This window comes from Bombus huntii, chromosome 7 (assembly GCF_024542735.1).
Source record: "Bombus huntii isolate Logan2020A chromosome 7, iyBomHunt1.1, whole genome shotgun sequence".
NCBI classification, from domain to species: domain Eukaryota; kingdom Metazoa; phylum Arthropoda; class Insecta; order Hymenoptera; family Apidae; genus Bombus; species Bombus huntii.
The window spans coordinates 7,534,221-7,561,771 of NC_066244.1; the positions used below are offsets into that span (position 1 = coordinate 7,534,221).

The 27,551-nt window shown below is 40.8% G+C and overlaps 4 protein-coding genes across 9 annotated transcripts in view; 2 read left to right on the forward strand and 2 right to left on the reverse strand.

Annotated features, from left to right (window-relative positions):
- LOC126867724 (uncharacterized) overlaps nucleotides 1–16,958 on the reverse strand; it is a 42,249-nt gene extending 25,291 nt beyond the window's left edge. Inside the window, exons 1-4 of one of the 3 annotated variants that reach the window (XM_050622555.1) lie at nucleotides 16,903–16,958; nucleotides 16,647–16,823; nucleotides 8,860–9,037; nucleotides 714–1,996 (exon numbers count right to left, since the gene is read on the reverse strand). In XM_050622555.1, coding sequence (XP_050478512.1) covers nucleotides 714–1,614 — 901 coding nt within the window. In that variant the 5' untranslated portion in view covers nucleotides 1,615–1,996; nucleotides 8,860–9,037; nucleotides 16,647–16,823; nucleotides 16,903–16,958. Of the gene's footprint in view, nucleotides 1–713; nucleotides 1,997–2,906; nucleotides 4,336–8,859; nucleotides 11,520–16,646; nucleotides 16,824–16,902 lie in introns of those variants that run through there. The other 2 variants (XM_050622556.1, XM_050622554.1) reach the window with 2 other exon arrangements.
- LOC126867729 (arrestin domain-containing protein 2-like) lies at nucleotides 4,687–20,023 on the forward strand. 2 transcript variants are annotated; one of them, XM_050622570.1, is made up of 8 exons: nucleotides 4,687–5,165; nucleotides 5,861–5,998; nucleotides 6,130–6,344; nucleotides 6,422–6,607; nucleotides 6,702–6,901; nucleotides 7,068–7,297; nucleotides 7,384–7,512; nucleotides 7,594–7,809. In XM_050622570.1, the coding sequence occupies exons 1-8, from the start codon at nucleotides 5,048–5,050 to the stop codon at nucleotides 7,605–7,607; spliced, it is 1,230 nt and encodes a 409-aa protein (XP_050478527.1). In that variant the 5' UTR covers nucleotides 4,687–5,047; the 3' UTR covers nucleotides 7,608–7,809. The 2 variants fall into 2 exon arrangements, with proteins under 2 accessions (XP_050478527.1, XP_050478526.1); XM_050622569.1 differs by lacking the exons at nucleotides 7,384–7,512; nucleotides 7,594–7,809 and adding an exon at nucleotides 16,921–20,023.
- LOC126867735 (longitudinals lacking protein-like) lies at nucleotides 18,597–21,414 on the reverse strand. Of its 3 annotated transcripts, none has more exons than XM_050622578.1 (4): nucleotides 21,205–21,414; nucleotides 20,426–20,658; nucleotides 20,133–20,346; nucleotides 18,597–20,047 (listed from the first exon to the last, which is right to left on the reverse strand). In XM_050622578.1, the coding sequence occupies exons 2-3, from the start codon at nucleotides 20,612–20,614 to the stop codon at nucleotides 20,152–20,154; spliced, it is 384 nt and encodes a 127-aa protein (XP_050478535.1). In that variant the 5' UTR covers nucleotides 20,615–20,658; nucleotides 21,205–21,414; the 3' UTR covers nucleotides 18,597–20,047; nucleotides 20,133–20,151. The 3 variants fall into 3 exon arrangements, with proteins under 3 accessions (XP_050478535.1, XP_050478536.1, XP_050478537.1); XM_050622579.1 differs by lacking the exon at nucleotides 21,205–21,414 and adding an exon at nucleotides 20,899–21,156; XM_050622580.1 differs by lacking the exon at nucleotides 21,205–21,414 and adding an exon at nucleotides 20,830–21,156.
- A 432-nt stretch (nucleotides 21,415–21,846) lies between these two features.
- On the forward strand, nucleotides 21,847–26,456 carry LOC126867731 (CCAAT/enhancer-binding protein-like). Its single transcript, XM_050622572.1, has one exon. The coding sequence runs from the start codon at nucleotides 23,037–23,039 to the stop codon at nucleotides 24,096–24,098; it is 1,062 nt and encodes a 353-aa protein (XP_050478529.1). The 5' UTR covers nucleotides 21,847–23,036; the 3' UTR covers nucleotides 24,099–26,456.
- The last annotated feature ends 1,095 nt before the right edge of the window (nucleotides 26,457–27,551 follow it).

Below are 27,551 nucleotides of genomic sequence, written 5' to 3' on the forward strand. Positions count from 1 at the left end.
AATTGATTAAAAAATTTAACTTCGGAAGTCGCGTGGCTCGTTACCGTGTTGCACGCTTCGAACGACTCGGGGGAATCAACGCGAGATGCTACCAGCATTAATTAAAACCGATAATCCTGCCATCGCACGTGACATTGAAAAGAAAAGGAGGGGAGAGGAGAAGGAGGAATCGGTAAAACCGATGGAGTAATGGCTAATGATTTTAATCCTATCGACGATCCCCCTCGTTGATCGCCACGCGAGAGAACATTGTTCCGCAGATGCTTCAACGACTGAATAATTAGAGGTGTCCGGAAAACGATGTATCTCATTACGAGATAATATAATTTGCGATTTCACTGGACACGAGACCCGCCCACGCGATAACGAATCGATAATTAACTCTCTTTCCCTCGTGCAACGATAGCCCCGTTAATTGAATCTTTTCCGCGCTCGTTGCACTTTGCAAAGTCTTTTAAAATACGATTCCGGAGATTCTTTCGACGAGAGAATTACGAGTCGACGATACGCTCCCCAAGATTGACCCATTTTGATCCAATAAATTTTCAATTAAGACTTCCATGCTGTTTTTAAGCGAACCTTTGACAAATACAACAGAGAACAACCTTATTAATATCCTTCGAAAAACTTTGCTGGAAATGAATTTTATATTGTTCGAGACTAACGATAAGCGTACCGATGTGTCGCCTTGTGTCATGATTTATTTTACTCACCGAGACCACCCTTCATGGAGCCTCTTCTCCGAGGGCTAGAGAGCAAAGTCACCTCCGTATCCGCGTCCCCCATATCAGTCAAGTCGCTGGTCGATCTTCTCGACATATTTTTTCCATTTCTCCCATAAACATCCTCCGTGTTCTCGCTCTGGCTCTTGCTAGATTCATTTAAGCATCCTTGACTGCGATTAAAATGACTGCTCTTCTTGCTACCCTTCTTACTATTCGGACTGTCATTTTTATCTCGGAAAGATCCTTCTACGCAAGACGTTCCGGATCCGTTAGTCTTGTAATTCACGTTGCTCTGATGATCCATATTCGTTTCAGAGTGCTTTGGACTAGACGATCCGTGAGTCAAAGAGGCGACGATAGTCGGAGACATGGGATTTTTAGAACCACTCAATCCGAAACAACAACTTTTACGATGATCGAAAGATTTCAGGTTTTTGGAACCGAAATTCGAGGAACTAGGAGACCTGACTGGCACTATAGGCGAGACAGAGACCGGACTCCTTGGCGGATAACTCATAGTCTTCCCTAAATTTTTTCTACACTCGGAGAATTGAAAAATAGGAGATTTTCTATTCGGTGAGTGCAACAGGTCCGGGGTCGGACTCTTTGGACTCCTACATCCCTGACGAACGTAATAACTCGGACTTCTGGGTCCTCGATCGGGCTCGTTTAATCGTCCAAACTCCTCGAAATCGAAATTTGTATTGGGTGTCTCCGGATAGTATTCCGGAGGGAACTCAAAAACCAATGGCGTGCCCGGTGATTTGCTCACAGACAACTGCGTGGGACTTCTGCGTCCACCGATCGGGATTTGAGGTAGTTGCGGTAGCTGACGGGGACTTCGCGGGGATTTTAGATGTATCGATTGTCCGGGACTGTTTGTCGCCATCTCAGCTCGATAACTCGATGAATGTCCCTGCTATCTCTTTTGAACCCTGCTTGTCCTTTGCCTAGTATTTTTTCCTGTCTTCGTGATTTTCTTCTCTCTCTAATTTACCAATAGAAGGCAGAAAGCTCCTCTGCCATTGCGTTTCCACAATGATGATGAAACGCGATACTCTTTATTGTGCCGGCTCGCCACAGGTCTTCTCCGAACAGCGCGCCAACCTTCCGGAGTGGATTGAATTTTCATCTCCGCGCCCAATTGTCGAGTTGCTCTCCCTCCTACGATGGTTCTCGATGGTCCTCTGCTTTTACGCACTGCTATTACGGAATGACGCGGTGATTCGGAGAATAGCCCAAAGGGTGAGAAAGGATCTCCGAGAATTCATCTGCAGACAAAGAGATTAAAGGACACGCTGGACACCTCGAACTCTTAAAAAAAGGATAGTCCGATGAACGCTTCGTATCACATTTGCAATTCGAAGCAGCCACTCAAATAGAAATCGATAACGTTGACATTATCGTGCTATAAGAATTACGAAATTATCCTGTTATAAACATAGTACAAAATTTACTTTTCAATGGTAAATAACAACGTCAACGAGCGTCGAAGAGTATTTTTTTGTGATTGCTATATAAAGGACAGCAGAGATGCCAACAAGCTCTTGTTACTGACACAACTACGGTTCCCTAAGGTTAAACAGATCTCTTCAAACACCGTGGACGTTTGCGTTCGCCATCGAAGGAAACCGAAGTACGGCAACGCGACGATTCGCCTGGAAAACGATCGGCTTGCGGGGAAACAGAGTAAATAAAAAGAATCTCACAAAGATATTTTATTTCCCTTCAGCCGTCGTAAATTTCTTTCTCGTTTCAAACCAATGATAAAAGGGAAGCCTCGACTAAGAGAGAATCAACTCATCCACCGCGATGTTTTGCACAAATGCAAAATTTATATGAATACTCCTGCGCGCGGTAACGTGAACATCTGCAATAATTTCCTAAAAACCGAGCATATCGCGTTTCCCTTTCATCTTTGCTGGTTAATTTCCAACCCATCTGAAATCAATATTACGAACTGTGAGCTCGTAGTTTCACTGTGCTTTCAATTACTTTTTATTTAACGAGATTTTAATTAATATGTGAAAATATTGCAATAAGTTACGAATTTAATACGAGTTATTGACAGGAGCTCGTGCTGACGTATCTCCACCTAAAATAGTCGAACATTCTAAGTGCTCGTGCCTCAATTATCGTCCTCGATTCGACAAACAAACATTTGAGAGACTTCAATCTCACCAGTCGCTTCGGTTTGTCACCGAAGAATTAACCTGTTGATCGTAACCGCTCGAGAGATATCTTCACGCTACATTGTTCCAACTTCTTCGGTAAATTCCAAATTTTTCTCTTCGATTCGAACGATCTCGTTAGAGACCAACGACTCGCAGACTGCCGAAAATTGACAGCACGAGGAAAGCGGATGACGTTATGTCGAATAACGGAGCACGAAACCACCGAGCTACCTCTTCGACAGAGGCTACCGCGTTACTGAGGGGTTGGAGCGTACGGACCGCCATCTCCACCCCGCCAGCGACTTCACCCTGCTCGACCTCCCACCTCCAGCGTCCCCGGGGCTTCCTTTCTCTTCGCACGTGTCTCTTTATCAATTCGATCCATTTCGCTTCCGTGACTCCTCGGGATCTCCGTACGTCACCAACTGATGATGCATTTCATCTTATCGTTGAAGGAATAAAATAACGGTACAAGTAGAGAAGTAAATGTCACGTATTAGAGCACTCTTTCGAGGTCCATTATTTTCCAAGAACAGTCGAGTTCAATGAAAGATAATGCTATTTAACAGAAGCTGTTTATGTAAGAGAATAGATGGATATCAGGGGAATGACGTCCGATTTGAAATCGATAGCGTAAATATTCCATTGAATCGATTTCTCTATCCACGTTGAAGATTTGCGCCTATGAAATTTGCTTGGTGTTTGATAATACGTTATTACCATTTTCGAAGAATGTTTCCCAGAGACCGTTCAACATACATGTTTAAGGCACAAAAGGAAACAACGGGAACTAATTACTAATATACGAATTGATACATATTTCACCTTAATATCAACAGACAGTTCGTATTCATAATAAACCTGTTGCCAAGAGAATACGAACTTGCTATACGATTTTGATATTTGAATTAAGCGTACAAACGACAAGTTGTCCTTGCAAATCAGAAAATTTTGCAACGATAAACGTTACATCTCGATGTTGGCTTTTTCCTAATCCCATGCACGGTGAAGTTTTATTGGAACGATGGAAATTTTATTCGCTAAGCGAATGCAAAGGCGCGCAGCTTTCCCAAGGGAAATTGGATTCTCGTGTAAAACCGCAGATACTTACTAACGTGGCAACGGTCCCTTTAGGGTAATCGATGGTTCACGACGACACACTATATAAACGTTCGCTGAGATTGCGCTCGAATTTGCACCGCAACGTGTGGTAACTGCTCACGGATCAACCCCTGTGCTTGCGGTCAAACTTCGGCAAACACGACCAACAGGTAAACGTCGAACCAGATTGTCAGAAACAGACGCGATGCGGCAATTTTCAAAGTGGAAAATTGCCCTCGAAACGCGGTCGATGATCGGAGATATTACTTGTGGATCCATCTTCGTTGCATTTCTCAATTTTATATTCTACGTTAAAATTATAAGAGTACGTTCGATATAGACTTGTGTTTACGACGCGTGATCAAACAGATTTCCAACTAAAGTCAATCTCATTGAAAGACTCGATAGCGTCCATTACATGTGTGTCTTAAGAACGACTCGAAAGTATTGGAATGACATGAAATGTCATCATTATTTATCAGATCGCGAGGGAGCAGCGAAGAAACGAACTGAATTCGTACAAGTTACGCGCTGACGGGAAAAGCGAATCACGCGCCCTTAAAATATCGATTGCCTCTTCTTGAGGATAGTTCCGACTGATTGCCAGTAAGAATATCGTGACTATTATTTCAAACATCGACGCAGCGCGTCCTTTAAACCATAACTTTCATAAACTCAAACGCGATTCTTACTGTGTGCACAAAAAATTATAAAGTATTCCCTAACCAAACGGATCTAATGACAAATTATCATGTCCCTGATATTTAAAAAATCGCCGGTATCACTAACAGCTAGATATCATGTCGATAGTAACGCCATATCCTCGCTTTTATCTACCGATTCCAATCCCGATAATACTATTGTTTTAGTATCAATGTGAAACAAAAATTCAATCCAGTCGATGGTCAAGTGAGACCCGGACGATTTACAAACTGTGCTCTGTGAAAGTCCTTTTCACACGGTGAGAAAATTCTCAGGAAGAATTTCTCACACGGTAAAAAAAATTTGGCGCTGTGAATCACCAGTACCGAGCGTTCCCTATACGCCATGCCGTCGTTGAAGCTATTTGGCGTGACATTCGATCGATCAAACGCCACATATATGCCCGGTGAAATCGTCAATGGAAAAATTATCCTAGACACAATAAAAGAGAAGCAAGTTAGAGGTGAGTTATTGCGGTTGTGAAACGCGATAGAACTTTCAAACGCGCCGCGTTCAGAGGAATCGTCTTCGGCCTTTAACTATGTAGTACATATATAGTTTTCGAATTTACAGTCATTTCAAACTAAACGTGATGTGGTAATTGATAATTACAATGCTAATATAAATTCGATATGAGAAACTGACATCTCTGCAAATAATAAAGTTTACCGTCTTTTGCGGTAAACTGCTTTACTACGTTTAATCTGAAACAACCGTTACAATAGCGTAATCTTGTTTTTGGCAACGTTAAACGTACGCAGCTACAAAGGAAACTGGCACGTTCTTTAATTACGTTGCCAAAATTTTCGTGTACCTAATTTTTGTGCGATTTCCCGACGAATTCTGCAAACAGTAAAAACGTGTGTCTTTAAAAAAAAATTAGGAAATGTGGATCATTCGTAGATTCACGGTTAATCGTCTGTAGTTGAAGACGTCAGTGTACAAATAATATTGTAGCATGAAACCATGTAACCATTATTGCACTTCTATTCGAAAAATTGCACAATTCTAATTAGGCGCGTAAGTAAATCGCCATTGAATCTTGCTAATGAGATGAATCAGTCTGATAAGATTATTGTCTTGTATCGAACATATATCCAGAGATAAATAGAAGTCGATTATAAATTTATCTAAAATCTGATTGATTCTTGATTACAGGACTATATGTTAGTACGAGGGGGATATCGCATGTCCATTGGTCCGAAAGTGATTTATTAGATAATTCAAAGTCGCGAACCTATAGCAATTCGGAGGAATACTACCATTTCAAGTACAACATATTTGGTACACAGGATTGTGAGTGAAAGTTTTCAAGTTCGGCAGATTTAAATATTTGAACAAGACGACGATCAGTGTTAACGATGAACAGAAGATAACGAATGAAATCTACGAAATTCAAAATAGTAACGAGCTTATCAATTTTGCAGGCCAGGCAGGACATAAAATCCCCTACGGACATAACGAGTATACATTTAGCTTCCGATTGCCCAATGATATACCATGCAGCTTCGAGCATACGAATGGCTACATAAGATACACGGTAAAAGCCGTGATCGATAGACCATGGAAGTTCGATCACGAGTGTAAAGCAGCGTTCACCGTAGTTTCGGATTTAAACTTGAACCTTCATCGTGAAAAATGCGTAAGGAATTGATACTCATTTCTAGAATAATGTGCAAACGTATTTCAAATTAACGAATTATTCTATTCCTCGCACAGTTTGGAATCAACGATGGAATAAGGAAAAGTTTCAAACGCTTGTGCTGGTGCGGGCAAGGCTCGATGGATTTGCAGATCACAGTGCCTTCCTCTGGATACGTACCAGGCCAGACGATAAATACAACGCTGAATTACATGAATTACTCGAATGAACAGATTACGAAAGTCAGCGTGACATTATTACGAGTGAGTGGTGGTTGAAAATGGTCGAGATAGCAATTTCTCCAATGCCGAAGCATTTTTTTGTTTCGTCCTTCATTTATTCTTTTTATTCTTGCAGAAACTCCAATTTTACGCGACATCGAAGACATTGAGTAACATCAAAGTAATAAAAAAAACGAGCGATTTTGGACCATTTCAGAAAAATGGGCAAATAACGTCGGAAATTTTGGTACCACCCATAGCACCCTCTTATCTTCAACATTGTAAAATAATAAATTTAAATTACGAGTTGATCGTCTCTGTTCATATTTCGGCAGCGTAAGTAATACGGATTGAAAATGGATTACTATCGTAATATCAATACTAGAAACAAGTATGATATCAAAGGTATAAGTTAATAACTATGACGCAGTATAATAATCGCGATTTACTTTCTAAAGACTCAATTATGTTCATCGATGATTTCATTTATGCACAAAATCAGGTTTTCTAAAATTAAGAGAACTTATCCTCTTCTGATCGGAACGATACCATTATATTATCAGTCTTTGCCATCTCCGTACAACGTCGTACCCTACTCCTCAAACTCAAATGTGACAAAACCCGCGATAATGCCAGTTCCAATGACGATGCCAGAACAAGCAAGTGCAGCAAATATTCCGACAGCTCCAACACAAGATCCAGCTAACAGTTCGTCGTTTAACCTGGATATACGTAAGAAACGAATAATCTGTGTTTAACATATGCAAAAGAAAATGGAGTAGCAAGTTAGTGGGCATTACCTTTCGTCTCTTGTTTAGCACCACCATCCTACAAAGAATGTATGTCTGGAACTCAAAACATTCGAGATCACAATGAGTCGGATTTCGTATTCGGCGCGAATTCCTTTTTTGCGCCTAGATATCCTGTGTTTAACTATCCAGCGCTAAGTGAGATCATGAATTCATTAGGAAACAATCTAAGTGTTGTTAATCGTAGAATAAATTATCATTTGAATTTCTTTCTTCCAGGTCTATCCAAATGAATGGAAGATTATAGCGAGTGGGAGTTGATTACTAAGTCGTTCGAGACAAAACGAAATTCACCAACAGGTGAAAAGCTACGTTGAAGATTCTCTATATATTTTGATACAAGTTATTAACCGATTTTTACTATTTTATATCTACGATTGTATACACATTTGCACTATGCTTACAAACATATGAATATACTTTTCGTGCCATCGATTTTCTTTTATGACTGAACCACGCTTGTTTTATTAAAGGCGACTAGATCGAAGAGTTTAATTTACAAAACGATTAATTTAAGTGACTACTATCGCGATTCTAATGCGTAGAAATTAAGGATATAAGGATCGATATCGTTGGACTGAAATATATCGTTGAAGACGATGGCCAAGGTTGGCTCGGAGGTATTAGAATCATAGTAGGGAGGTCGACAAACGTGCTCCATTAATTCCGCTTCCGCTGAATCCTCTAATACCCCCGTCAGTACAACAAGATTATCTAGCGGGCGAACGAGTGCGAAAAATGATGAGGCGAGGGCGATGCAAATTGGGGGACAAGTAAACGTATGATTAACATACTGTAATTGAAATTGCGGCAGCCGGATTAAATACCAAATGCCCCTAAAAAATGTGTATGATACAAAGACCGCTGAATCCATGTTCTAATTGATTTCTGTAAAAGTTGGAGAACAAAAGAATTTTCTGGCAATATTATGATATTAAACGTAATATCGATGTTCTAAATTCACATATTTAGTGGCTGAAAAACCGAGAATGAATCACGTCGCGATGCAATTAATTATTAGCAGGTCAATGACATGAAAATTGAAATCGGTCTGTTAAGTTAAATCCCAGTGGTAGAGAGTGATCGATGGAAAGAGCATGTCGCGCATTTTGCCCGTCATTGTTCTCGTTCTAGATCGGATTCAACGCAATTCGATGAAAACGAAAGGAAGCAAGGATACTGATCGTAATACGGGGGAGAGTAATCGAGCCGGTGTTCCAGGAACGCGTTCGATTATCGGCTTTGAAATTCCCGAAATTGTAGACCGTTTGCTGGTGCAACGCGCATTCTATACAAAAAATGTTAGACCGCGATATGCTTCAAATTTTTCGCCCAGTGCTCTGCGCAATCGAGGCACCATACAAATCCTTGATTTTTCAATTTTCGTACGTTTCGCTTCAATTACTTCCTACTGAAACATACTTATAACGAGTTTTCACAATCGCATACACAGAAAAAACATAATTCTTAACATGGATTAATTACCTGCTACTATCGACAGAAGTGTTGCTGCTGCGACGTCTCGAGATAATCGAATCACCACGGTTTACGACGCCTTTATGGGAGATGCTGAATGCCCCAAGTCTATACGGATCCTCTCCGGCTCTCGGATTGTACGCTTTCTCTGGTAAACTATGTACTCGCGGCCTGATGTGATCCGGCACTGAAACATATTGATAGACAGTTAATTAAAGCCCGGCTATTAGTTCAAAAAGACCAACAAACAAGACAAACAGATATCACTTGGACATTCGATTAATTAGATAGTTATCTTCGTTCTTTGTTTGCTCTCTCGGTTATTCGCCCTTCCGAATTTCTACGAACGTAATGAACGTCAAATAAATCCCTTAAAAATTTATAAGACAAATATATACATGCACGTAGGAGGAGCCGTTTTCACGCACGAAGAAGAAAACCAATAGGGAAATTTTAAAAATAATTTGATCGAAAAATGCTGTAAAAAGGTACTACAATATGTTGCGTATTATCGACTAAAGATCAACCGGTCAGGTCAAACCGATCGGTCGATATCGCGTACCTCGAATGACTTAACGTTCAAGTATTCAATAACTCGAGTGTTAGATTTTGACGGCACTTTATTTATATTCGTTGTAGCACTTAACCGAACTAAGTTAGGACTCTGTCGTCCTGTGTGTACTGTCCGATGGTTGAAGCTGAACTCCTCGCCGTTGAATTTCTCCTTTCCACCGTGCCCTTCCGGCTGGTCCTTTCCTGGGTTTTTCCTGGCCTCGAGTCAATACGTTTGCTGACCTGAGAGGACCGATAATTCCGAATTTTCTAATGAGGGAAATGGTGCCCTAAACGGACGGCCAACTAAAATTCCGAACACAATATGATTGTCCTCATCGCATACCAATCGAAGACTGACTCTCTTTCCGTTGTCCGCGCATACACACGATTCAACAATCGCGTCGGTTCGCACTTCAAAATACTTTGTCTTACCGCGGTTAACATTTCCACACACTTACGTACATATTGGAAAGTAGCGTGAAATCAATTTTAAGCCAGAATTACACGGACGTTTCATACGCTGCGTGTTACACGCCGACACTAAACATTGCCAGCGTGCTGTGTTTCCCGCGTGCGACACGCGACAGGCGGCGTAAAAAATGCCTCTGTAGGCCCAATCTTAAAAGCAAAGGGTACACGGAAAAAAGTAAATAAACCGATAGAAAGGTGAAAGGCAAAGAGATGGATAAGTTTACATATGGAATTTCTAATTAGGAGTTCAACCACCGTTTCACCAATACCGATCGTTACCGATCGCGAAGACAAACGCTCGAATTACGTTCAACAAACTACCATAATCTTTTTTCACTTACATTTGGAAGTATTCCAATTGCGACAGAATGCACAGTAAATATATCAACGAAGCTTCGAAGGCTTCCCAATTTCCTGTTCGAACAGCTTGCTAACTATTGAAACGTTTTAACTTCCTACTGACGAACGAAACTTGTATTGAGTGTCCCCGGATACAATTGTGGAGGGAACTCAAAAACCAATGTCTTGCCCGGTGATTTGCTCACAGACAACTGCGTGGGACTTCTGCGTCCTTCGATGGGGATTTGAGGTGGTGTGGTAGCTGACGGAGACTTCGCGGGGACTTTAAATGTATCGATTCTCCGGGACTGTTTATCGTCATCTCAGTTCGATAACTCGATGAATGCCCTTGCTATCCCTTTTGATCCCTGTTTGTCCTTTCCTTAGAATTTTTTCTTGCCTTCGTGTTTTTTCTTCTTTTTTTAATTTACCAAGCGAAAGCAGAAAGCTTCTCTGGCGAGCTCATTGCGTTTCCACAATGATGATGAAACACGAAACTCTTTGTTGTGCCGGTTCGCCACGAGTCTTCTACGAACAGCGCGTCAACCTTCCAGAGTGGATTGAATTTTCATCCCCGTGCCCAATTGTCGAGTTGCCCTCCCTTCTACGATGGTTCTCGACTCTTTTGCTTCTACGCACTGCCATTACGGCATGACGCGGTGATTCGGAGAATAGCCCAAAGGGTGAGAAAGAATCTTCGAGAATTCATCTACAGACAAAGAGATTAAAGGATACGCTGGACCCTTCGAACTCTTAAAAAAAGGACAGTCCGATGAACGCTTCGTATCACATTTGCAATTCGAAGCAGCCACTCAAATAGAAATCGAGAACGTTGACATTATCGTGCTATAAGAATTACAAAAATATCCTGTTATAAACATAGTACAAAATTTACTTTTCAGTGGTAAATAACAACGTCAACGAGCGTCGAAGAGTATTTTTTTGCGATTGGTATATAAAGGACAGCAGAGATGCCAACAAACTTTTGTTGCTGTCACAGCTACGATTTCCTAAGGTCAAACAGACCTCTTCAAACATCGTGGACGCTTGCCTTCGCCATCGAAGGGGACCGAAGTGCGGCAACGCGACGATTCCCCTGGTAAACGATCGGCTTGCGGGGAAACAAGTGTAAATAAAAAGAATCTCGCGGAGATATTTTATTTCCCTTCGGCTATCGCAAATTTCTTTCTCGTTTCAAACCAATGATAAAAGGAAAGCCTCGACTAAGAGAGAACCAACTGATCCACCGCGATGTTTCGCACAAACGCAAAATTTATATGAATACTCCTGCGCGCGGTAACGCCAACCTGTGTTACCGCGGTAACCTCAGGCCACACACCGCGGGCAAGATGGCAACCAGATGTCTTCGAATACTCACTGCGTACCCTCAATAGCCTCAAGTACCTTCCATAAATCTCATAGATTTCCTAGTAAAGGTCCTTCAAACCAAACAAACGTCTATTTCCGAAGAATTTCTAAAGACTATCGTCTACCACGGCTGGATAAGGGAAAGTTAGTTTTTCTCACGTACGCTGTAACTTTCCTCCCACTAACCACTTTCTCTCGAGGGCGGTTAAGACCCTTCGTTTAACCAATTAACAACGAAGCCTATTCCCTCACTCTCCTGACTAAAATCGTCACCAACAAATCCGATGGTCCCGTGCACTAGACACACCCATCCTTAGCTTTCCTCCGAGACAGCATCGTCTCCCAAGACAGTACTGATTTTACATCCTTCGAACGGTCAACATCCTTCCACCGGGTATACACACCCGCAGATCAGTCACTCATTCATCTCGTACATACGCACAAGCGTAACTGTCTTCGTTATAAGTTGTTGGAATAAACGGTGAAATATAACTTACTCTACTGTGTCATATTCATTTAACCACCTCTGTTATCTTAACCGAAACAGGGGAACGACTACTTCGCGGCGTCGATTCACCGAATCGTAGCGAGAATTTACGCCTCTCGCTGACGCGTTTTCCTCGCGACCGCGTCTCTTCGCGAACGGTCGTAACACTCTGCATTAATTTCCTAAAAACCTCGCATACAGCGCATCCCTTTCGTTTTTGCTGGTTAATTTCCAACCCATCTGAAATCAATATTACGAACTGTGAGCTCGTAGTTTCACTGTGCTTTCAATTACTTTTTATTTAACGAGATTTTAATTAATATGTGAAAATATTGCAATAAGTTACGAATTTAATACGAGTTATTGACAGGAGCTCGTGCTGACGTATCTCCACCTAAAATAGTCGAACATCCTAAGTGCTCGTGCTTCAATTATCGTCCTCGATTCGACAAACAAACATTTGAGAGACTTCAATCTCACCAGTCGCTTCTGTTTGTCACCGAAGAATTAACCTGTTGATCAAAACCGCTCGATTGTCACGCCAGATTGTTCCAACTTCTTCGGTAAATTCCAAGTTTTTCTCTTCAATCCGAACGATCTCGTGAGACTCCAACGTTCCGTAAACTGCCGAAAATTGACAGCAGGAGGAAAGCAACGGTCGTTATGCCGAAAAATAAAGCTCGATACCACCGAGCTACATTTTCGACAGAGGTTACCGCTTTACTGAGGGGTTGAATCGCACGGGTCGCCATCTCCACCCTGCCAGCTACTTCACCCTGCTCGATCACCCACCTCCAACGTCCCCGGGGCTTCCTTTCTCTTCGCACGTGTCTCTTTATTAATTCGATCCATTTCGCTTCCGTGACTCCTCGGGATCTCTGTAGGTCACCACCTGATGATGGATTTCATCTTATCGTTGAAGGAATAAAATAACGGTACAAGTAGAGAAGTAAATGTCACGTATTAGAGCACTCTTTCGAGGTCCATTATTTTCCAAGAACAGCCGAGTTCAATGAAACATAATGGTATTTAACAGAAGCTGTTTATGTGAGGGAATAGATGGATATCAGGGGAATGATGTTCAATTTGAAATCGACAGAGCAAATATTCCATTGAATCGATTTCTCTATCCTCGTTGAAGATTATTACCATTAACCCGTTATTACCATTCTCGAAGAATGTTTGCCAGCGTCCGTTAAACATACATGTTTAAGGCACAAAGGGAAACAACCGGAATTAATTACTAATATATGAAAATTTTGCAACGATAAACGTTACATCTCGATGCTGGCTTTTTCCTAATCCCATGCACGGTGAAGTTTTATTGGAACGATGAAGATTTTATTCGCTAAGCGGATGCAAAGGCGCGCAGCTTCTCCAAGGAAAATTGGATTCTCGCGTAAAACCGCAGATACTTACTAACGTGGCAACGGTCCCTTTAGGGTAATCGATGGTTCACGACGACACACTACATAAACGTTCGCTGAGATTGCTCTCGAATTTGCACCGCAACGTGTGGTAACTGCTCACGGATCAACCCCTGTGCTTGCGGTCAAACTTCGGCAAACACGACCAACAGGTAAACGTCGAACCAGATTGTCAGAAACAGACGCGATGCGGCAATTTTCAAAGTGGAAAATTGCCCTCGAAACGCGGTCGATGATCGGAGATATTACTTGTGGATCCATCTTCGTTGCATTTCTCAATTTTATATTCTACGTTAAAATTATAAGAGTACGTTCGATATAGACTTGTGTTTACGACGCGTGATCAAGCAGATTTCCAACTAAAGTCAATCTCATTGAAAGACTCGATAGCGTCCATTACATGTGTGTCTTAAGAACGACTCGAAAGTATTGGAATGACATGAAATGTCATCATTATTTATCAGATCGCGAGGGAGCAGCGAAGAAACGAACTGAATTCGTACAAGTTACGCGCTGACGGGAAAAGCGAATCACGCGCCCTTAAAATATCGATTGCCTCTTCTTGAGGATAGTTCCGACTGATTGCCAGTAAGAATATCGTGACTATTATTTCAAACATCGACGCAGCGCGTCTTTTAAACCATAACTTTCATAAACTCAAACGCGATTCTTACTGTGTGCACAAAAAATTATAAAGTATTCCCTAACCAAACGGATCTAATGGCAAATTATCATGTCCCTGATATTTAAAAAATCGCCGGTATCATTAACTGCCAGATATCACATCGATAGTAACGTACAGATCCTCGCTTCTATTTATTGGTTCCTATCCCAATAATATTCCTCAATCGCCTTGTTTGTTGTTTTAGTATCAATGTCAAACAGAAATTCGAATCAGTCAACGATCGAGTGGGAGATGTATGATTTATAAACTGTGTTGCGTGAAAGTTGACGATTTCAGTTTCTTACAGGAGAAAGAAAAATTGGAAACTGTGAATCACCAGTACTGGACGTTCCTTATACGATATGGCGTCTTTGAGGCAATTTTGCATAGTATTCAACAAATTAAGCGCCACATATGAACCCGGTGAAATTGTCACCGGAAGAATTATCATAAACACGACAAAAGAGAAGTATGTTGAAGGTGAGTTATTGTGGTTATGAAACGCGACAGGATTTTCAAACGCGCCGCGTTTTAACTATGGCTTTTAACTAACTAACTTCGGCTTTTAACTATATAGTACATATATAGTTTTCGAATTTACAGTCATTTCAAACTAAACGTGATATGGTAATTGATAATTAAAATGCCAATGTGAATTCGATATGAGAAACTGACATCTCTGCAAACAATCACATTCTTGTATTGTTCTGCTTTGCGGTAAACTGCTTTACTACGTTTAATCTGAAACAACCGTTACAGTAGCATAATCCTGTTTTCGGCAACGTTAAACGTACGTAGCTACAAAGGAAACTCGCACGTTTTTTAATTGCGTTGCCAACGAGATATACGTATAAGCCTATAAAATTTTCGTGTACCTAATCTCTGTGCGATGTTCCAACGAATTCTGCAAACAGCAAAAAACGTGTTTCGTTGAAAAAAAATTACCAAATGTGGATCATTCGTAGATTCACGATTAATCGTCTCTAGTTGAAGACATCGGTGTACGAATAACATTGTAGCATGAAACAATGTAATCATTATTTCACTTCTATTAGAAAAATTGCACAATTCTAATTAGGCGCGTAAGTAAATCGTTATTTAATCATGCTAGTGAGATGAACCAGTCTGACAAGATTATTGCTTTTTTATCGAACGTGCATCCAGAGATAAAGAAAGATCGATTGTGAATTTATCCAAGATCTGCTTGACTCTCGATTATAGGATTATATTTCACTGTAAACGGATCAGCATTTGTTCATTGGTTGGAAAATGATGCAGTAGATGACATAAGGTCGCACAGCTATGCCAGCAGAGAGGAATACTTCAATTTCAGGCATAACATACTTGGTATTCCAACATGTGAGTAACAGTTTCCAAGAGATTTAAATATTTGAGCAAGACGGTGATCAGTGTTCATGACAAACAAAAGATATCGAATGAAATCTACGAAATTCAAAATAGAAACGTGCTTATCAATTTTGCAGGCCAGGCAGGGCATAAAATCCCCTACGGACATACCGAGTATTCGTTTAGCTTCCGATTGCCCGGTGACATACCATGCAGCTTTGAACATGACACTGGGTACGTAAGATACACGATGAAAGTCGTTCTCGAAAGAGCATTTAAGTTCGATCACGAGTACAAAGCAGCGTTCAGCGTAGTTTCGCGTTTAGACTTGAACCTTTATCGTGAAAAATGCGTAAGGAATTAATATTCACCTCTAGAATGATATACAAACGTATTTCAAATTTACGAATTATTCTATTCCTCGCACAGTTTGCAATCCAGGATGAAACGAACAAGAATTTCAATTGCATGTGCTGGATCGGGCAAGGCACGATAAGTTTACAAATCATGGTGCCTTGCACTGGATACGTACCAGGGCAAATAATAACTACAACGATACATTACACGAGTGCCCCGAATATACCGATTAGGAAACTGAGCACAAAATTATTACGAGTAAGTGATGGTTGAAAATGGTCAAGATACCAATTTCTACAATGCCGAGGCACTATTTCGTTTCGTCTTTCGTCTATTCTTTTTCTTCTTGCAGACAGCCCGTTTTCACACGTCAAATAATACAATGATTCATAAAAAAGTATTAAAAAAAACTAGGCATTCACCACCATTTCCGATGCATGGCCGCATTGCATCGGAGATTTTAATACCACCAATAGCACCCTCTGATCTTCAATATTGTAGCATAATAGATTTAGAGTACGAGGTGGTCGTCACTGTTCACGTTTCGGGACCGTAAGTAACACTGATTGAAAGTGGATAATACTTTCAGCTATTTTTATTGCTTCATATCAGATTACTATCGTAATATTAATACTAGAAGCAATTACGATATCAAAGATATGAGATATAATAACCACGACGCAATATTATAAGCGTGGTTTACTTTCTAAGATCTCAATTATATTCATCGATGATTTCGTTTATGTGTAAAATCAGGTATTCTAAAATGAAGAGACATTACCCTATTCTGATCGGAACGATACCGTTATATCGTCCAGCTTTGACACTTCTGCATAGGGTCGTACCCTCCTCCACTCCATTTGCAGCACAGCCGACTCCATTGGCAACGTCGACGCCAGGACCATCATGTGCATCAAATAATCCGTTACAAGATCGAATTACCGCTTCTACGGCTTACCTGGATATACGTAAGAAATAAATAAATCTGTGTTTAATATATGCAAAAGAAAATGGAGTAGCAAGTTAACGAGCATTACCTTTCGTCTCTTGTTTAGCACCACCATCCTACGAAGTAGGTTTGTCTTACACTCCACACATTAGAGAGATACATGAATCGGAATTAGTATTGGGTACGAATACTCCTTTTTCGCCTAAGTATCCTGTATACAACTATCCAGCACCAAGTAAGATCATGAATTCATTAGGAAACAATCTAAGTGGTTTTAATCGTAGAGTGAATTTTCAGTTGAATTTCTTGTCTTTCAGGGTTACCCAATGAAAGATTATAGGAACTGAGAGTTGATTATCTGGGTGCCTAATTCGTTCGAAACATAACAATATTCACCAACAGGTGAAAAGCTACGTTGAAGTTTCTGTATATGTTTTGACACAATTTATTAACTGACTTTAACTATTTTATATGTATGATTATATACGCATTTGGACTGTGTTCACAAGCATATAAATATACTTTTCATGTAAAAAAAAGTGTACATTTTGTTATTGCCAGCTGAAGTTAGAAGGCATTAGGGAAAAGCAACAGTTTTACGAAAATGATATATTTACACAATTTATTTTTATATCTCAACATTGTCATATTGTAATCATAATCATCATCGAGTCACATTATAATTATTAAAAGGAGACAAAAGGGAAAAGTCGAATATTATCTTTAAAAAGGTGAACGAGGAAAATTTCGTGACAAAAAGTAGCAGTATAAAAGGAATGAGAGATTCGTCGGAAAACCTTGGTAAATCAATAGATCGCAAATCGGTCGTTCTCAAAAAGGTTTGGATAAAGAGAAGAGTAAAAAACTTACAATAGCTCTTGAACACCTCTACTCGTGTAACATAAGTGGTTAAGAATATGGAGGAAAGCTTATCAACAAGTTGCAAACTTATCTCGAATCATCACTCATATAACATCTACTCTAAAGTGTATACAGCTCTTGATACTTTAGCAAATACACACGGTACAATTCACATTTTAATCACCAAATGCCCGAGAAACGTGTCATTGTAGGAACTGAACCCAACCATCTTAATGTTAAAGGCTGTCTTAAATACTGTGAACAGACACGGTCGTCATTCTTTTTTCTTTGCTTTTCAAGTACGACTTGCTATCGGATGACTGTGAAAACTTTTCTTTCGCTCATAGCGCGAATCGAGCAAAATAATTGATATGTGTTCGAACACACTTCGAAAATAATGTTCAATACAGCTATTAACGGAGGCTAGACAAAGTCAATTCCAATTGTACCTTTATAGTCCATTGTGGCTGGTCCCATTACGTGCGTTTATGTTGTACATAATTACAACAATCGTTCTTAATTAACTCGTTCCGAATTAGTTCGTTAATATCGTCAAGATAAAAATTCCACTCGAGCGTCAATTTGTTGTTTCCAAATAATCATACAATCGTAACAACGTTCACAAGAACATCCGACGCAATTAAAAAAAGACAGAAAAAATTGTGCTACGACAATATGTTTGTACGATTTTGTTTCCAATATGCTTCAAGTATAGGAAACGAATGTGTAATCCTAAATTGGCATTCAGTATCGTAGAAGTACTCGTGATGTTTAAAAATGAATTCAAAAATCGTAAATATGCGTAATGGTATCATTCTAAATGGTAAATACACCTAATTTTTCTTTGATAATTATCGCAAGGTATACCAAACGATATTATACCAAAAGTAATTTTTAGGAAAAGAAAAAAAATAAGAAGAGTCAAGAATTGAATCAAATATATTAAGAAATAAGAAAAGAATAAAGCAAAATCATAATTCATCAACTTACGAGAAGTATAAAATTAGTTCTTCGAAGTAAATGTAGCAAAAGTTCTTGGACTCGCGATTATATAACAAATAAAATGGTACTTTTATATTTTTGCGTACAACACGTATCAATACATATGTTCTTGACTCGATAATGTTTCCTGACTTTTTTGCCTTTAACTCTGATTATTCTGATTCATCGGGAGGGGAAAGGAACTGTGCGCTCCGACTTTACAAAAATTTGTTTCGCTTATATTACAATAACCTTCCCTCGATTTAAGACATTCAACCCTTAATATATTATTATCATAAATAAATTTGGTCTATCGGTAATATTGTGAATACGCCGGTATAAATACTGGCAGTATTTGGTTAAGTAAAAAAATCATGATCACTAGAAGAGGTAACTGGTACCGACTGAATAAAAGATGAACGGAACAATTATTCTCGTGCCAATTGCGAATGTTAACCGGTGAGAAACGACACGATCTATCAATCCACGAACACTATATTTGGTTGAATATATATACACGATTGTTTCTTAAACTACAAGAGATACCACAGATATATCCACACAAGAGTTGTTTTATATCCCAATAATTTGAGGAATAATCGTGTATATACACCTAACTAAACATACTGTCGATAATAAAAGAGAGCAATAAACGACACGCATGTTACAACTTCCAGTAAACTTGATTTAACATTCTTTCATGGGATTATCGGGGTATTGCAGATCTATTCACGATACGATCTAAATTTCTTGCTCTCCTATATTAACACATTGGCTTACAATTACAGTATCATAAACTCTTATTTCTCGAATATATTTAGTTTTTATATTACAATAAAATATTGCTCTATCCTCCGTAAAGAAGAAAACGGTAAAAAGGTTGCGCTTATCCAATATTTGGTACAGATTTAAGAAATTTTAATGCCTCGTGAACAGATCTACCATGGAACCACCGATAGGAAAATATAGTGAGACAGTAGATCCATTTTAAAAACAGCAGTTGTAAAGATGTCTTTTAACATTTCCATTTGATCCACAAAACTGTCCCGTGTATTGTAAACTATGGTGACCCACTTATTAGTTTCTGCAGCACTTTGTTTTAAAAAAATAATCAATGTGTTGTCGCCACTGCATGGCGCAACGGGTTCAAGACAAACATCAACATTTCGTCTCTACCATATTTGTATACATACATTCAATACAACATTAACATTAACTGAGATGAAGAAAAGGCAATTTACATTGTCGCCGTGTGTTGATCCAAGTCATGAACCAGAGGACACTGAGTTGTGCACACATAGCGTGTGTTTTTTATGGTGTGTGGTATATGTCTTTACGTAATCACTTTACATTATTACACTTTTTTTTTAGTCCACACGCTTTCCAATATCCTGGAAAGGGAAGCACAAGTACTAAATTGAAGGAAATATATGAAATATAGTGAAATTGTCAACCGAATCTAATACATGACCTTACCATAACTATAAGTAAAACTTTAACCCTCTCTCTTAATGGCACCTGGTGCTTCTGCTAACCCTTTGACTTTAAGCCGATCAGCAGTTTTAAGAAATGCAGGCAACTGATCTTGCGAAACATTAACTTCTCCTGCATACATAAACTCCAAAATAGCTTGAAGATGGCTGTATGCAACATCTTTTAGAATTATAATGGGATGTTTGGACGGATTTTCCTACAAAAAATTTTAGAAAATTAACACTTGCGTCGTATCTCCCAAAAATTACATTTCGCATAACAGGATGATAACATACCTCTAACAAAGACTTAAAATAGGGACTACAAGCAGATAATACCATCTTATGTGCTTTACAAGTTTGACCATCACAAGCTAACGTCACATCCGTAAAACTTTTTTCATCTCGTAAGTGTTTAAACGATGATACCATGTTAGATTGGAAATCATTCCATTTAAGAAAAAACTGTTGCTGTTCATCCGCCATTGTTGACGACCAATGTACCAATGAACCTCGCTTGGATTTCAAAACTGGAAAAACAAGTTTTAGTAACACACACTGAACTAAAAGCATATAAAACAGAGTAATATAATTATAATAATGACAATGTTATATAAATATCACCATGCATATAAGGCCAAAAACGCATATACACGTTCAATCAAAAAACATTTAAAAACATTGTTTAATAACTTGATCACGTTGAAACACGTAAACCGTGAAACGAAGGACAAAATTTCTAGAACGTATACAAGACAATACGTTGGTACCTTGCGTGGAATTTCGTGCAGCAGATTTTGTTTAGGTTAAGCCCAAAACCAATCAGGCAACTCGTGTACGATGCGTTTGAGAATGTTTGGCAAAGCAAAAGTAGAAATAAAAAAGCAAATATCACGCCACGATGCAAATTCCTACTTTAGTATTTGAAAATACTGTGCATGACGTGTTACTTGTATTTTGTCATAACAATACGCGTACATCCTTCGGACCGTTCCGTCAAAGGCAGTCGTGGGCCCAAAACGGCCCAATAATGCGAAACGCGCGAGAAAAATAACCTAACGAAATCTAGTACTTACCTTAATGTCGCGAAGCACTATATTCTCGGTAGCAATGGTGAATCACAAAAAGAACGTGAAAAATATATATTTCCGAAAAGTTTTTACGCGAATGTTACTAATTTTTTGTTGTGGCTAATATCACGGCGAAGAAATTCGGTTAGATTCGGATCCTTTCGCCGTAGATCGGCTCGCAAATATTATACCGACTGGCTATGATTTCGTTTTCCGTCTGAAGATGTCGCTGGCGGCGTTGATTCACGCGCTTGGAGGAATATTCGAAATTCTCTCTACATAAATGTCAATCCAAAATTGTATATCGACGTCATTGCAGCGCATAAAATGCATTCCTAGATATAACATCAAAGAACGCGGTCTCCTGAAACAAAGATAGAACGGTTAAAATCACACATTATAAGGTTCAAATTCCCCTCTCGACGAATCGTTACTCTAAATTTGAACAGAACCGCTCATAATATTTTAGGACGAGGATAAAAAAACATTTCGATATCAGAAACATCATTCCATTATTCGTTCCATTCCCGTACAATTCGCATAAGGATCTCCCATTTACCGCCGATAATATCCTCTCTTACTTTGTTACTGCTAATTGCGCAATCTCACGCAAGCAATTGGACAGATATCGCTACTCGGCTAACTGACAAATCAAATGTGCCCGGTATTAGAAATCGGTTCCGATCGAGTGCCCAACGATGACGGTAACGATAATCGTCAAATCGGTTGTCCTACGAAACAAATCGCGCGTTCTCCATTCGTGTGTATATAGTTATAGCGAACGGAGGCCGCGCGTCATCGAGACGGCGCGTATATACACGTCGAAAGGCAGAAAGAGCGAAACGAAGAAGAAAATCGCATGGAAAGTCTTCCGATTTCCGTGGAAAATCCGTGGATCGAAAGAACGGCGGATTCGTGTATAAGTTCTTATAAATAGAACCGAGAAAGGCGAGCACCGGAAAAGTTTTCCTGTCGCGCGATGCCGCGACGGGACGACAGCATGTCAACCTGTAAAACGAACAAAGAAAGATTTAACCTAGGAGAGAGGGAAAGAGCGACAGAGAGGGAGGAAGGGAAAATAGAAAGGAGAGGAAAAGAGAAGGAAGGAGCGATCGGAATAAAACGAAGAAAGAGGGAGAGAAAGAAGGAGCACGGTGGACGCGCGGTATCCATGCTCTTAGCGCGGATCGCTAGAAGAGGAAAGAGGCGAGGAGAGCGGCTGAGAGGGAAGCGCGCGAGCGCAAGCGCAATGAGGCATGGAGTTGCTCTCGTCGCACGCCACATTGAAAGCTTGCGACATGCCGCAAAGCCGCTCAGTCGTGCGCCAGCTCTTGTGCGGGTGATATCGTTTTCTCGTTTTCTGGGCATTCTCTGTGGTGTACCGTAACCGTGAGCACGAAAAAGCCCGCGTAGGCGTGGTGAACGCGTTGGCGCATACGAACCACGCGGTTTTAACCGAGTAACGATCATCTTGTGTCCTCCTAAGGCTGCCGAAAGTTAGCGCGGCGCGCTTCTTCGTCCTCGAAAATTGGAATAGTCGAGGGTCACGTTTTGGTACTTGGACCAGTGTCAGATCTCGGCCCGTCCGCACGGGAAAATCCCCGGCTTGCCGCTCGAGGTCGTTCTCTCGTGGTAAAGTTTCACAGCGATACGATTGGCTCTCTGTTTTTCCGTGCACGACGTGTAATCGAATTACAATCCGAAATACGGGTAAATTATTCAAAGAAACCGAGAATAAAAACAAACGGACACTCGGATATAAATACAACGATAAGGCGAAAGAAGGTGATAGTAGAATCGCGGAAAGATATATCGTATCTGTGATGTGCGAGTGAGCAATGGAGTCACCAGTCATGTACGATTCAGCGGCCCATCAGGCTCAGGCCCACGGTGCGGCCGATCTCAAGAAATCTCAAGTACTCAACAACAATAATAACAACCATCAGAACAACAACAACAACAACGCAGCGAACAACAATAACTCTGCTCTGCAGGTGAATCATAATCACAGTCAGCAGCAGAGCAGCTCGGTGGTGAGCAAGGTCTCGGCGAGCAAGGCTAGCCTTCACCAACAGTACGCGGAACATTGCGCCGCAGCCGGTGAGCTGACAGACCTGAATACGCCAGAGATATCGTTAGATCTGCAACATCTGATCGATGATAGCCACTTCAACGACGGCCTGCTAGATATGTTGGGTGCTAACAACGGAGCCGTGAAACATGTCAGAACGCCGGGTTATCCACGTACCACGCTCGCGTACATGCCGCAACCTGTCCACAGCGGAGCGAGCTATCACCAGGGCAGCAACAGCTGTAGCGACAGCAACAGCTCGAGTTCCGAATCGCCCAGCATTAAAGAGGAACCGCTCGACCCGGCGGACTATCGTCGTCACTGCCCGCAATATCCACCAGGCGGATACAGCCCAGTTACAAACGGACCGTTCGCCAACGGAGCACCAACCTTCACAACATTAACGCCGTCCACGGTACCTGGAGGGCATCCCGGTGCACCGGTGCACCAACCACCGCCTCGGGGAGGACCGATGAAGCCTGTGATGGCGCATCAACATCACGCAAACACTGCCGCCGCTGTTGCCAGAAAACAGACCAAGGCCATCGACAAAGCCAGCGACGAGTACAGAAGACGACGCGAAAGGAACAACATCGCGGTGAGGAAAAGTCGCGAGAAGGCGAAGGTACGATCGAGGGAAACCGAGGAGAAGGTGAAGCTACTGGTGAAAGACAACGACCTGCTCAAAAAAAGGATCGAATTGCTGACGGAGGAACTGAACGTTCTTAGGTCTCTGTTTAGCAGCGTCGGCGTGGTACCGGAACAGCTCCATCGTGAGATCTCGAGGCATCTCGATCAATTCCAACAGCACGCGGTGGGGCCCATGTAGCGCACGACAACGTCGTCGTTGAGTACCACGGTGGCATCGTGCCGCCTTTATTACGCCCTTCTCTCGTCCACCGGTATCGGCCTTCGTCCCTTGCCTTTCGGGTCGATTCCATTGCGAAAGAGAGTCATTTCGAAGCGACTTCCGTTTTCCGGGTTGCCTGATGGTTCAGCTCCATCCTTTCGCACCCGCGTCATCCGGATCTAAGTAAAAAAGAATGTCCTGGATCGACATTCGTCGCGGACGTTACTGCGTCTTTTCTCGTTTCGTTCCACGGTATGGAGAACGCGAGATGTACACGTGCGTTTGTTCGACAGAAACGACACACGCAACTCGCGGACAGAAGAAAAGACGCAATGGGAATGGAAAATAGAGAGTAAGACGAAGAGAGAGAGAGAGAGAGAGAGAGAGAGAGAATATCTCGTGGAGCGACGGGAATGAAGAAACGAAAGAGGATAGGAGAAGAAGGGAGAGGCGTGACTCGTTTGAAGAAGAGACGCTCGTCGGTTTCTCCCCGGGGAGAGCTTTTCGGCAGCTGAAGCTTACCTCGATAACCTCACGTGTGGAAGAAAAGTGCCTCTGCTCATGACGAACTTTTGTTTACACCAAGTGCATCGGACACTTTCCCCCCGTTCGTCTGTACACGACACGCAATGAAACGAAGAAAAAGATTTAGAAAAACGAAAAAAAAAAGAGAGCGAACAGAAGACACGAGGAATGATTTTCGAGGCTTCTCACGTGGCCACCATGTTGCGATCCTCTTCTTCGGACCTTCGGTGTTACACGAGAGATAGATGAAAATTAATCGAGATGGACGATCGATTCATTCGATCTTCTTTGTTTCTTTCTTTTTTCCTTCTTTCGTATCTATCTTCTATCTTTTTTTCTTTTTCTTTTTTTCTCAATGTACGTAAGACTGGGTGGTGGTTACCGCGTGTCTCGCGAGTTCGCCACCTCATTCGATCGCGTAATTCGCAACACGAAGACACGTTGCGACTCTGAACAAATCATGCATCGATGTGTACAAGCGCATCAATCACACTCTCACATACATAACGCTCACACGTAACTCAAATACTTACATACGTAGAGGCGCGTGCTCGCATATACATGCACCAACACGTGCATACGCGTATCGATGCGCGCATATGTAAATTCATTTGCATAAATCTTTGATTCTCTTTACATTATACATTTTTGATGCACCTTCCACTGATCATACATACGAGTACAAAGCAAAACACGCATATTTACACATACGTGCACATACACAAATTTATACATACAAATCTACATACAAAGTGACGATGCGATGGCGCGATACGTACGTGCACCGCTTTACGTTCAGACTCTTAGATATCGATCGATCAAATTAGATTATCGTTCTTATTACCAAGTACCTAAAAAGATATGCCGAGATACCATAATTTGCGATCAGCATCGATGCGATAACAATGTCCATGTTACCTTCTCGATTCATGTGTTGTATTTTCTTCGACAGGATGAAACGGCGCAACCATACCCTAAAAACACACATACACACACACACACACACACATATACACGGGAAAAAAGAAAAGCACTCATATCACATGCCCTTGTATTATAGCTCTATTTTAATTTTATTATATTCGAGATGTATGTACATAAAAAAAGCTAATATATTTTGTTAGAGAAACGAAGCGAAGCGGACTCGTGTTTTTTGTGAGAGAACGAGAGAGCGTGAAAGGACGAAAGGGAAGAGAAAATAAAAAATTATAAAAAATGTCGAATGTGTGCGAGCATGTGTCTAAGAAAGCCAATCGTTATAATTATACGTGTTAATGTGAACGACGAGTTAGGCGATTGCGGCGAGAGGGGAAGAGAGGAGAGATAGATAATTCACCGACGTTACCTGGGATTTGGTCTAACCAAATCCCCTTTATCTTGAGTTACCGTAAAAATCGCGTGAAGCGGGCTTCATTCTTTTTTCTTTTTGTCTTCCTCGTTCGTAGATTCGATCGCGTGCGAGAGAACGATATTTGTTATTACCTTATATACGTACTTGTGCGGCAAGTTTAATACTTTTTCTCTTCTTTATTTTATTTTATTTTATTTTATTTTATTTTATTTTATTTTATTTTAATGTCTCTTTTTCTAAGACGTTTATCGGGTCTCTCAATGATGCACGACTCAAACAAAAGTGTGTACGCGTTCATCACTTGCGTGTGTATGCCCGCGTACATCACGCATGTCCGCACACGAGCGTGTACGTGCATGTGCACGCGTTCCTTGGCGTATGACTGATGTATGTTAGGTACGAGATTACCTGTCACGGTTGTCTTCTTGTCTATGCACAAATATATTTTGATATAAAAATCACGGTATTTTTTGATCGCTCCAAACTCCTCCAATTTTTCTAAAATATCCCGCATCGTATCCCCCCTTTAACGTTCTTCTTAATCTCTCAATACTCCAACTCCAATAAAAATGAGACGAACAACAGTCACTAGGGAGCACCGTTTTGAGAATCCCTTTATCTCTAGACAAACTGCAGATAACATGGAATACCAATTAATACGAAACCAATTGAGTCATTCGTAGTCGCTTCCATATTACTCATAACTGTGCAAAATTCAACCACGTACAAAGAATATCAGAAAAAGCGAAAGGCCAGGAGAAAGCTTTCAATCATTGTCTCTGTAGCCACAAATCATTTAAAAATGTATACACCGTTTATTGCGATGTAAAATCAAACAAACCAATCAAAATCTACCGTTATCACAAAGAACGTAAACCATGATGAGACACTTTCTCGAACAAGGTTTTTTACATAGCCAGCATAGGAAATTGCGAGATAGAACTTTAACAAATGTAACAAAACACGATAAAACCACTTCTTCGTGTAAACAAATCTTTTACGGACAGAAAACGACAATATAGCTGACGGTCATTAATCCGGCAATAAAAATTGAGTGTGTCGCGTACGTAGACAACGGGCGCACAAGCGGAAAGCGATCGGCCCTCTCAGCGGCGCGAATCCGTCGGCGAATGAGTCACGAGATAAGTTTGTTGTTAGTCAGATAAATAGATTAACGCTATTGTAACGGTCGTGGCGTTCTTTTTGCGCTCTGATGGGACAGGATACGACCGCTCGAGATCTACACGTGCGAATCACTGCATCGAACGCAATTGCACCAGGAAGTAGACACGTGCGTATAATTCGGTCGAAAGTACTCGCGGTACAATATGTAAAAAGAATCGTGAGACGTAATGTTCACGTGTTTGCTTCTTTCGGCTAAAATCGGCAATCTTAACGCATTTTACTCGTTGTAAATATTTCAGTAAACCCCTTTTTGTCAGTAAATGACACTACGAAGAGAGTATTAAGATGAATGGCATACGACTGAAATAATCGAAGCACGTGACTTCTATCAACAGGTTTTCCAACTCGCAACTTGCTAGCGTCGCTTTGAT